Source organism: Colobus angolensis, unplaced genomic scaffold, assembly GCF_000951035.1.
Source record: "Colobus angolensis palliatus isolate OR3802 unplaced genomic scaffold, Cang.pa_1.0 Scaffold100, whole genome shotgun sequence".
In the NCBI taxonomy this organism is placed as follows: domain Eukaryota; kingdom Metazoa; phylum Chordata; class Mammalia; order Primates; family Cercopithecidae; genus Colobus; species Colobus angolensis.
The window spans coordinates 1,549,845-1,561,889 of NW_012110920.1; the positions used below are offsets into that span (position 1 = coordinate 1,549,845).

Sequence of the window (12,045 nt, forward strand, 5' to 3'; positions counted from 1 at the left end):
GTCTCGGCCTCCCAAAGTGCTGGGATTACAGGCTTGAGCCACCGCGCCCGGCCACAGCATGTGTATTTCTTGATTGCCTTATTCCATCCTAAGCTCCTTATAGTCAGGATCCAACTTTTCTTTGTCTTTGTGTCTGCCATAACATCTGTAAATGAGTGACTATACCAGTAAACGATATAAGAAACTTTCAGGAGAACAGTTTTAGAGCAGCGGTCCCCAACCTTTTTGGGACCAGGGACCAGTTTGTGGAAGACAATTTTTCCATGCACTGAGGCATGGGGTTAGGAGTCTCTGCAGGGTGCGGTGGCTCACGCCTGTAATCCCAGCACTTTGGGAGGCTGAGGCCGGCAGATCACAAGGTCAGGAGTTTGAGACCGTCCTCGCCAACATAGTGAAACCCAGTCTCTACTAAGAATACAAAAGTTAGCTGGGCGTGGTGGTGGGCGCCTTTAATCCTACCCGTTTGGGAGGCTGAGGCAGGAGAATTGCCTGAACTCGGGAGGCGGAAATTGCAGTGAGCCAAGATGGCATCACTGCACTCTAGCCTGGGCGACAGAGTGAGACTTTGTCAAAAAAAAAAAAAAAAAAAAAAAAAAGGGCCAGGTGCGGTGGTTCATGCCTGTAATCCCAGCACTTTGGGAGGCTGAGGCAGGTGGATCACCTGAGGTCAGGAGTTTGAGACCAGCCTGGCCAACATGGTGAAACTCCATCTCTACTAAAAATACAAAAAATTAGCTGGGCGTGGTGACATGCACCTGTAATACCAACTACTGGGGAGGCTGAGGCAGGAGAATTGCTTGAACCTGGGAGGTGGAAGTTGCAGTGAGCCGAAATGGCGCCAATGCACTCCAGCTTGGGCAACAAGAGCAAAACTCCATCTCGGGGGAAAAAAAAAAAAAGCCTCATAAGGAGTGTGCAACCTAGATTCCTCGCATGCCCATGTCACAATAGGGTTCGTACTCCTATGAGAATCTAATGCCATCGCTGACCTGACAGGAGGCGGAGCTCAGTTGATAATGCTTACTGGCCAGCCACTTCCCTCCTGCTAAAAGGAGGCCCAGTTCCTAACAGGCCATGGACTGGTACCAGTTTGTGGCCTGATGGTTGGAAACCCCTGCTCTAGAGTATAAAGGTCAGAGAATTGCTTAAAATTTTAGCATATCCTTCTATAAGAATTATTTTTATTTTAATTTGCCATTTTTTTTAGACAGTTTTGCTCTTGTTGTCTAGGCTGGAGTGCAGTGGTGCAATCTCGGTTCACTGCAACCTCTGCCTTCCAGGTTCAAACGATTCTTCTGTCTGAGCCTCTCGAGTTGCTGGGATTACAGGCGTGTGCCACCGTACCCGGCTAATTTTTGTATTTTTACTAGAGACGGGGTTTCACCATGTTGACCAGGCTGGTCTCAAACTCCTGACCTCAAATGATCCACCTGCCTCAGCCTCCCAAAGTGCTGGGATTACAGACATGAGCCACCACGCTCCGCCCTTCTATAAGAATTAAAATGACATTAAGGAATAATAAATGTGCAGTGGCCCTCTTCCAGAGAGTGGAGAGGAAGTTTTGGGGCAATGTCTGCCCAGATTCAACTCTCTTCCTGTAGTTAGTATCTTGTGGGATGCAATTTGGAGCCTCCATAGATGATGAACCTGTTTTGAACATTTTTCCTTTGGCACGAATTTGCTTCAGTTCTGAATCTCCTGCTTTCTTTAATGTTTTTGGTTAAATGTCAGTGCCTTAAAAGTTCAGATTGAAAGATTAGATTCCTGATTTTGTCTCGGCATTCAGGCAAGAGATTAAGGTGGAATTTAATAGAACATCCACATGGACATTGTAGTGAAGTGCAAATTATGAAGCTAGACAATAAAAAAGTAGGTATGGTGGCATGTCTCAGACTTTCATTTAAAAATCAGCCAGATTGAAGCCTCTGAGGTCCTTTTTTTAAAATTTTTAAATTTTTTTTATTTTTTAGATGGAGTTTCGCTCTCAGTGATCAGGTTGGAGAGTTGGAGTGCAATGGCGTGATCTTGGCTCACCGCATCCTCTGCCTCCCAGGTTCATTTGATTCTCCTGCCTCAGTCTCATTCTCTTGAGTTCATGATCTGCCCGCCTTGGCCTCCCAAAGTGCTGGGATTACAGGCATGTACCACCATGCCCAGTTAATTTTGTATTTTTTAGTAGAGATGGAGTTTCTCCATGTTGGTCAGACTGCTCTTGAACTCCCAGCCTTGGGTGATCTGCCCACCTTGGCCTCCCAAAGTGTTGGGATTACAGGCGTGAGCTACCACACCTGGCCAAGGTCCTTTTTTTTACATAGTATGTATTGAACCATCACACCAACATTGTATCTGATTTTTGCATTAGAATTTTTTTTTTTTGCCAGGTGCAGTGGCTCATGCCTGTAATCCTAGCACTTTGGGAGGCCAAGGTAGGTGGATGACCTCAGAAGTTCGAGACCAACCTGGCCAACATGGTGAAACCCTGTCTGTACTAAAAATACAAAAATTAGCTGGGCATGGAGGCACGCGCCTGTAATCCCAGCTACTTGGGAGGCTGAGGCAGGAGAATCACTTGAACCCAGGAGGCAGAGGTTGCAGTGAGCCGAGATTGTGCCATTGCACACCAGCCTGGGAGACAGGGCGAGACTCTGTCTCAAAAAAAAAAAATTTTTTTTCTGGAAAATAAAAATAATTTTATTGAATGATTCTAGGAAATTTACGGAGATCTGGGACATTTTCTCCTCTGAACTATTTTATGAGTGTATCTCAAGTCATTCTTGAATTTCTCTGTCCCTTTCTTTTTTCCAGCCATTCTGCGCTCGGTATCAATTACCAGGATGTCCCAGGGACTTTAACCCTGTGTGTGGCACTGACATGATCACTTATCCCAATGAATGTACTCTGTGCATGAAAATCAGGTAACATGATTTTACAGCTGTAGACTAGCCAAGTATTAGTCATTTCTTTTTCTTTTTCTTTCTTTCTTTCTTTTTTTTTTTTGACAGAGTCTCGCTCTGTCACCCAGGCTGGAGTGCAGTGGTGCAGTCTTGGTTCACTGCAACCTCTGCCTCCTGGGTTCAAGCAATTCTCGTGCCTCAGCCTCCAAAGTAGCTGGGATTATAGGCACCCGCCACCGCGCCTGGCTAATTTTTTATTTTTAGTAGAGACAGGGTTTCACCATGTTGGCCGGGCTGGTTTCGAACTCCTGACCTCAAGTGATCCACCGCCCCCACCCCCGGTCTCCCAAAGTGCTGGGATTACAGGCATGAGCCACCACGCCCAGCCTCTTCATTTCTTTTGTTGAATTTTGATTACTTAGGAGGTAGTGACTATTTTCTTAGATGTAAGAATCAAAAGTGATGATGGTAGTTCTCAGTTTTCAGGGTGATGGTTAAAGAGATGCAAAATCCTCAGTGCATTTTTCAGATCAAGTTAAACAATGAGATATGTGATTAGTCAACTATAGGCCAGGTAATCAAATTATGTTATTGACCACTAATGCGAAATTTCGTAAAATTAAGAGTCTATTTAATAGTTAAACTCCGTGAAGTATTAAATTTTATTTTTAATTCAAAGGGCATGTGTAGATGATCTGCACACCCTGTACTACTAGTCAGGAAGTGCGACTTACTGACTCTGCTTAGTAGAATGCTAAGTAATGAGGATATGATACTTGATATGCTTCATGTAGCACACCTGACCAGGTGACTGCGACTGCTCCTTTAGGTATGCAGCTTTGTACGTAGCGGGGATTCATTATTTGACCTCAGTTGGTCTTCTCTGTTTCTTTTTTTTTTTTGAGACTGAGTCTCACTTATCACCTGACTCACTGCAACCCCTGCCTCCCAGGTTCAAGCTATTCTCCTGCCTCAGCCTCCAGAGTAGCTGGGATTACAGGCATGCACCATTACACCCGGCTAATTTTTTTTTTTTTTTGAGATGGAATTTCGCTCTTGTTGCCCAGGCTGGAGTCCATTGACAAGATCTTGGCTCACTGCAACTTCCGCCTCCCGGGTTCAAGCGATTCTCCTGACTCAGCCTCCCAAGTAGCTGGGATTACAGGCATGTGCCACCACACCTGGCTAATTTTTGTATTTCTAGTAGAGATGGGGATTCATCATGTTGGCCAGGCTGGTCTCGAACTCCTGACCTCCAGTGATCCACCCACCTCGGCCTCCCAAAGTGTTGGGATTACAGGCATGAGCCACCATGCCCAGCTCTCTGAGTGATTCTTTGGGGTTAATGTCCTGTGCCCTAGGGTTAGGGAAAAAATGGCAGACTGGTGACTTCCACCCTCTTTGTTTCCTAGATTTAGCTTAAAAAATGATTAAGTAAGTGTAGCCATGGAAGGAATCTAATGTATATCTATATGGGTCTTTTTAACACAAATAATGAGACAGTTTCAGTATGGTAGGTAATAAATGTGTTTCTATGATTGTTCAATTTGCAGGGAAAGTGGTCAAAATATTAAAATCATCCGACATGGACCCTGCTGATGGAGCAGTTTACAGAACAGAAGATAGAGAGACCACCTTCACTGGCAGACTAGATAAATTGCGTTTCCCCTTTTTCTCTTTTCCTGTATTTCTTTACATAAGATTTGTTAACACACATCTTCTGAGAGCAGGTATGGAAGACAGCCATGTGTAGTGATGGATAATTTAAATAAAAAAAGAATCCTTGTTTCTTGGCTTTTGCTCCTAGAGTTAAGCTTGCTGCCCAGATAACTTGTGCATTGCTTTATTTAGTTGAAATAAAATCAGCATTGAATTCAGTTCCTACTGTGCTCTGTTGAAAATACCATTCTCATTGCAGAGGAGGTATCTTTTAAGAGTTTTTCAGCTGGGTCTGAGAATTAAATGGACATAAGACAGATCAATAGTAGGAAAGCATACAGACTTATTTAATACAAGTTTCACTTGGCATGGGAGCCTTCATAAAGAAATAAACACTTGGCCGGGCATGGTGGCTCACGCCTGTAATCCCAGCACTTTGGGAGGCTGAGGCGGGCAGATCATGAACTCAAGATGTCGAGACCATCCTGGCCAACATGGTGAAACCCTGTCTCTACTAAAAATACAAAAATTAGCTGGGCATGGTGGTGCGTGCCTGTAGTCCCAGCTACTTGGGAGGCTGAGGCAGGAGAATCACTTGAACCCAGGAGGCAGGGGTTGCAGTGAGCTGAAATTCCACCACTGCACTCCAGCCTGGGCAACAGAGCAAGACTCCATCTCGAAAGAAAGAAAAAGAAATAAACACTCAAAGACACAGAGTTGAACACTATATGCTGAATTAGACAAAGAGTTGTGAATTATGAAAGTGTGACACAGCAGAGGGGCTTGGGCTGAGTTAATTGGGTGGAGAAGTGGCTGGGAGGATAAGGATTAGTCTAACAAGGTTGGTTTGTACGCGTTTCCCTTGACCTCGATTTCCAATTTCCCCCCGTCCTTGATGATAAGAATGCTACTTTACTTCTGGCATAGAGAGGACGTCTTTCACAGGGGAATTTTATCTCCTGCTTTGAAGAAACAGAAGGAAAGTCAATGATCTTCTTGCACCTGCTGTTTTTCAAGTGCTTTTAGCTCAAAATAGTTAATATGCCAGGGCAGCATATATTGGGTTGGCAATTCTTATCTCCTTCATCACTCAGCAGCCTCACATGGCCCTGTTCCTCTCAGGCATGGATGAGTTTCAGTAGGTGTGAAGTGGAGTTATTGTTGAGAGGGCAAGATCTATCCTAACTCCTTCTTTCCCTAATTCTTGGATAATTACTTTATGTGTAGTTGGTACGGTGTTCTACGCATGGCCAATAATTATAAGGTACTTGGTGCTAACATTAACCCAAACTCATAAAGTTAAAGAATCATGGAGGTACAAATATTTATTAGATTCAAAATTTCCTTCCAATACAGTTTCATTCTGAGTTCATGCAGAAGTTTGGCTTTTTCTTCCTTTTAGAGCAGTGGTTCTCAATCCAGGGTGATTTTCAAGGGGACATTTGGCAGTATGTCTGGAGGCATGTTTGGTATAACAGCTGAGGTGTGGGATGCTACCCAGGGATGCTTCTAAACATCCTACATTGCCATAGGTCAGCCCCCAACGGCAAGGAATTTTCCAGTCCAAATGTCAGTAGTGCTAAGGTTGAGACACCCTGTTTTAGAGTTTGATACAGCATAAACATAACAATAATATAAGTGAACAGGCATTCAGAATGATAGCATTTTCCAGCTAGAGAATTTTGAGTCATAAGGCCTGGGTTTAAATATGTTCCAGCACCAGGAAATTGTGAGACACGAGGCAAGAGGTAGCTGGGAGAGTGGTATAGTGGGGAGAACATGGCTTTTGGAGCTGAGCTAAATCTGAGTTCATTCTGATTCCAACACTTGTGTTTCAGTTTTCATATCTGGAAATGGAGTTGATGTTTAGCTCCTGGAGCTGTGGTGAGGAAACTGTTTAGCATAGTGCTTGGCATATAGAAGCCACTGAAATAGGTACTACTATTGTTTCAGACACCCCTCCTAGAGAGGAGAAAACAGGCCCACAAAGGCAAACACATTTGCCTAAGGTGATAGAAACACATTTAAAACTGAGCCTGGGCCTGCGTGGTGGCTCTTGCCTGTAATCCAATCACTTTGGGAGGCCAAGGCGGGCAGATAACGAGGTCAGGAGTTTGAGACCGGTCTGGCCAATATGGTGAAACCCTGTCTCTACTAAAAATACAAAAATTAGCTGGGCGTGGTGGCACGTGCCTACAACCCCAGCTACTTGGGAGGCTGAGGCAGGAGAATCACTTGAACCTGGGAGGTGGAGGTTGCAGTGAGCTGAGTTCGCACCACTACACTCCAGCCTGCGTTGACAGAGCAAGACTTCATCTTGAAAAAAAAAGTCATATATGCTTTTTGGAAAATTAAAAAGAAAAATATAGACCGGATGCAGTGGCTCATCCCTGTAATGCCAGCACTTTGGGAGACTGAGGCAAAAGGATCACTTGAGGCCAGAAGTTCAAGACCAGCCTGGACAACATAGAAGACCCCATCTCTATTAAATAAATAAATAAATGAAAAAAAATAGATGCAGAATTATATAAAAATAGAGTGAGAGTCTTGCCCATCCTAGCCTCCAGAGGCACCCAAAACTGTTTTGAAATGTCTTTTCTCTCTAAGTACACATGTATACAAAATTACACACATGCACACACAAACTGTCCTGTAAACTTGCTTTTACTCTTAAATATTGGGTTTGTTTTCATGTCGATATATATTGTTTCTTCTTTTTAAAAAAATTATTTTTTTGAGACGGAGTTTTGCTCTGTTGCCCAAGCTGCAGTGCAGTGGCACAATCTTTGCTCACTGCAACCTCTGCCTCCCGGGTTCAAGCGATTCTCCTGCCTCAGCCTCTGGAGTAGCTGGGCTTATAGGCATGCCACCACTACACCTGGCTAATTTTTGTATTTTTAGTAGAGGCAAGGTTTCACCATGTTGGCCAGGCTGGTCTGGAACTCCTGACCTCAAGGGATCTGCCTCATTGGTCTCCCAAAGTGCTGGGATTTCAGGCGTGAGCCACCATGCCCAGCCTGTTTCTTCTTTAAAACACCTACACAGTGACCTGTTATTGTGCCATAATTTATCCAGTCTCTATTGACCTATATCTGGATTATTTATTAGGATTCTCTTGATTGAAAGTGGGAAATCCCAACTCAAACTAGCCTAAGCTAAAGGGGGACTTAATTACCGCCTTGGTATAGTGAAGTGACTAAGCACATTGGTTCAAAGCCAGATGTCTGCATTCACTGACCAAGTTACTGCTTAACTCAGTTTCCTCATTTATAAAGTGAGGAAGATAATAGTATCACTTAAGATAATGCATGTAAGGTGTTCAGGACACTTGAAATGTTGCCTGTATTATAGAAAACTATACCTTTTTTTCAAAAACAGCTTGCTTTTTTGACTTAGTATTTCACTGATATTTTTCCAAATCTATACATGTAGTTCTACATCACTGAAAACACTTGCATAATATCCCGTTATATAGACATACCATAATTTGTTTATTCAATCTCATCCTGATGGACACTTAACGTTATTTTTCATTTTTCAGTATTACAAATAATGCTAAAATTATGTCTTTTATTTTTATTTATTTATTTATTTATAAATTTCTGTTTATTTTTTGAAGTGAAGTTTTGCTCGTGTTGCCCAGGCTGGAGTGCAGTGGCGCGATCTCAGCTCACTGCAACCTCCAGCTCCTGGGTTCAAGTGATTCTCCTGCCTCAGCCTCCTGAGTAGCTGGGATTACAGGTGTGCACCATGATGCCCAGCTAATGTTTAGTGTTTTTAGTAGAGACAGGGTAACATCATGTTGGCCACGCTGCTCTTGAACTCCCAACCTCAGATGATTCACCTGCCTCGGCCTCCCAAAGTGTAGTGATTACAGGTGTGAGCCACTGCCCCTGGCCTATTTATTTTTTAAAAAGTGAAAAATTTTCTTTTAATAGAGATGGGTCTCACTATGTTGCCCAGGCTGGAGTGCAGTAGCTGTTCACAGGCGAGATCCTGCTACTCATCAGCACTGGGATTTTGACCTGCCCTGTTTCCGACCTAGGCCGGTTCACCCCTTCTTAGGCAACCTGGTGGTCCCCTGCTCCCAGGAGGTCACCGTATTGATGCCAAACTTAGTGTGGACACCCATAGGCATAGCACATTACAGCCCAGAACTCCTGGACCCAAAATGATCCTCCCACCTCAGCCTCGTAAGTAGCTGGGACTACAGACATGTGACACCACACCTGGGTAAACTTACGTCTTTGTACTCATGCCCTTCCTTGTTTGTGCACGTTCTGTAGGACAAATTCATAAGATTGGCATTACTTGGTCAGAAGATACACACTTTTAAAACATTGAAAGAGATTGCAAAACATTTTTGAAAAGGGTGTACCTATCTACATCCTCTGTGACAAATGAGTGCCTGGTTCTTCTTTCTACTACCATTGAGTTAGAGAAGTAGTGCTGTCCCAAATCTGCTCAGACTTGCTCTGCAAACTCAGTTTGCATCCATTCTTTTTTTTTTTTTTTCAAGACAGAATCTCTCTGTGTCGGCCAGGCTGGAATGCAGTGGTGCCATCTCGGCTCAGTGCAACCTCTGTCACCCAGGCTTAAGCAATTCTCTTGCCTCAGCCTCTGGAGTAGATGGGATTACAGGTATGTGGCACCATGCCTGGCTAATTTTTGAATTTTTAGTAGAGACGGGGTTTCACCACGTTGGCCAGGTTCGTCTCGAACTGCTGACCTCAGGTGATCCACCCGCATCAGCCTCCCAAAGTACTGAGATTACAGGTGTGAGTGACTGCACCTGGCCAGCATTCATTCTTTATTGAAGAATTATTTTTTCCCCCTTAATGTTCTTCTTCTTCTTACTTTTTTTTTTTTTTTTTTTGAGATGGAGTCTCGCTCCAGGCTGGAGTGCAGTGACGTGATCTCGGCTCACTGCAACATCTGCCTCCTGGGTTCAAGTGATTCTCCTGCCTCAGCCTCTGGAATAGGTGGGATTACAGGCGCACACCACCGTGCCCAGCTAGTTTTTGTATTTTTAGTGGAGATGAAGTTTCATCTTGTTGGCCAGGCTGATCTAATGTTCTTCTTTAAAGGTGGCATAGTAATTATAGTTGTCTCAAGTAAATGGTGAGAAGAAAGTGCAACAGTCTATGGAGAGTTCTAGAATAGAAGCTGCCAAGGATGGAGATCCTCCAAGTCTTGCTCATCATGGTATTTTCAGTATTTCAGAACAGCACCTAGCACAGTGCATATTTGTTGGTTGAGGACATGAAAATACGGCTTAGGAGGCTCACTAATAATGACAACAAAACCACCAACCTCCATGAATTTCCTTCCTGCAAGAACAGGCAAGATAATTCAAACCAGAAACCCACACACCACAAAGAAAACAAGGTTTTGACTTGCCCAAGAGTGAATTTCATTTTTTCCTATGTTACTCTGAAAAAACAATGCTGCATGCCCAGATGATCACGAACAGTTCCAGGAGCATACGTTGAACTGGTTTAGATTCTTTCTTTATTATTTAATTAATTTATTTATTTGAGATGGAATCTTGCTATGTTGTCCAGGCTGGAGTGCAGTGGTGTGATCTTGGCTCACTGCAACCTCTGCCTCCCAGGTTTAAGCGATTCTCTTGCCTCAGCCTCCTAAGTAGCTGGGATTACAGGAGCCCGCCACCAAACCCTGCTAATTTTTTGTATTTTTCAGTAGAGACGGCGTTTCACCATGTTGGCCAGGCCGGTCTTGGATTTCTGACCTTGTGATCCACCCCCCTCAGCCTCCCAAAGTGCTGGGATTACAGATGTGAGCCACCATGCCCGGCCCTTTTTTTAATTTTGAAAACTATTCTTATTTTCGTAGAGATGGGGCTTCGCCATGTTGCCCAGGCTGGTCTTGAACTCCTGAGTTCAAGCGATCTGCCTGCCTTGGCCTCCCAAAGTGCTGGGATTACAGGCATGTGCCATGGCACCCGGCCCTGGCTTAGATTTTTTTAATGACAAAAAGTCTTTACATCTGATCATTCACTCATTTATGTGGTACACACTTGCAGATATCTACTATGTGATGAGCATGGGGTATACAATGACAAATGACCCTTAGCTCCTATACATGCAGAACTTATATGATCATTCTTTTTCTCTGAAAAGTAGAACAACTCTCACTTCTGAAAACTAAGAATCTGATGTCTGCTGTAGACTTGTAAGTTCCATGAGGTTAAAACCAATATTTGTTGTGTTCACTACTGAATTCCCAGCACTTGGCATAGTGTCTGTCATACAGTACGTGCTTAATAAGTGTTCTGAGCAGGCTTACTGAAGTCAGTTTCATTCTGATGACTTCTGCATTACAATGGCAAGAGTATTTTGGACAAAAGGAGAAGCTGAACTTCAGGCAGCAAAGCAAGTGGCAACAGTTAGACATAAATCACTCTCATTCAACCTTCAGGGGAGCTACTTCCTCACTATGTCTTGGAGGTGAGCTCACCCAGGCCATAAACCCCAAAATAAGGGGTCCTATGTCCTAGTTTATTGAACATTTATTTGCTGAACACTATATGTGTATGCTTGTGTATATATGTATATGTTTCAGACATGGTCTCACTTTGTCACTCACGCTAGAGTGAAGATTACAGCTCACTGCAGCCTTGACCTCCTGGGCTCAAGCAATCCTCCTGCCTCAGCTTTCCAAGTAGCTTGAACTACAGGCATGCACCACCATGCCCAGCTAACCCTTTTTAACTTTTTTTTTTTTTTTGCAGAGACAGAGTCTGGGTCTCACTATATTGCCTAGGCTGGTCTTGAACTCCTGGGCTCGAGCGATCCTCCCATCTCATCCTCCCAAAGTGCTGGGATTACAGGTGTGAGATGCTGCACCTGGTCAACACTATTTGTTTTTAAGAAAGCACTTTGTGGATATGAAGAAATAGTAACGCTTTTACACTGTTGGTGGGAGTGTAAATTAATTCAGCCATTGTGGAAGACAGTGTGGCGATTCCTCAAGGATCTAAAACTAGAAATACCATTTGACCCAGCAATCCCATTACTGGGTATATACCCAAAGGATTATAAGTCATTCTATTATAAAGACACATGCACACATATGTTTATTGTGGCACTATTCATAATAGCAAAGACTTGGAACCCAAATATCCATCAGTGATAGACTGGATAAAGAAAATGTGGCACATATACACCGTGGAATACTATGGAGCCATAAAAAAGGATGAGTTCACATCCTTTGCAGGGGCGTGGATGAAGCTGGAAACCATTCTCAGCAAACTATCACAAGAACAGAAAACCAAACACCACATGTTCTCATAAGTGGGAGTTGAACAAGGAGAACACATGGACACAGAGAGGGAAAATCACACACCAGGGCCTGTCAGGAGGTGCGGGGCTAGCGGAGGGATAGCATTAGGAGAAATATCTAATGTAAGTGACAGGTTGATGGGTGCAGCAAACCACCATGGCACGTGTATACCTATGTAACAAAACTG

At 43.7% G+C, this 12,045-nt stretch overlaps 1 protein-coding gene across 1 annotated transcript in view; it reads left to right on the plus strand.

Annotated features, from left to right (window-relative positions):
* The window catches only part of SPINK2 (serine peptidase inhibitor, Kazal type 2 (acrosin-trypsin inhibitor)), a 12,339-nt gene extending 7,567 nt beyond the window's left edge, over window positions 1–4,772 (plus strand). The window contains exon 2 of the mRNA XM_011937198.1: window positions 4,448–4,772. Coding sequence (XP_011792588.1) covers window positions 4,448–4,647 — 200 coding nt within the window. The 3' untranslated portion in view covers window positions 4,648–4,772. The remainder of the gene's footprint in view (window positions 1–4,447) is intronic.
* Window positions 4,773–12,045: the final 7,273 nt, after the last annotated feature.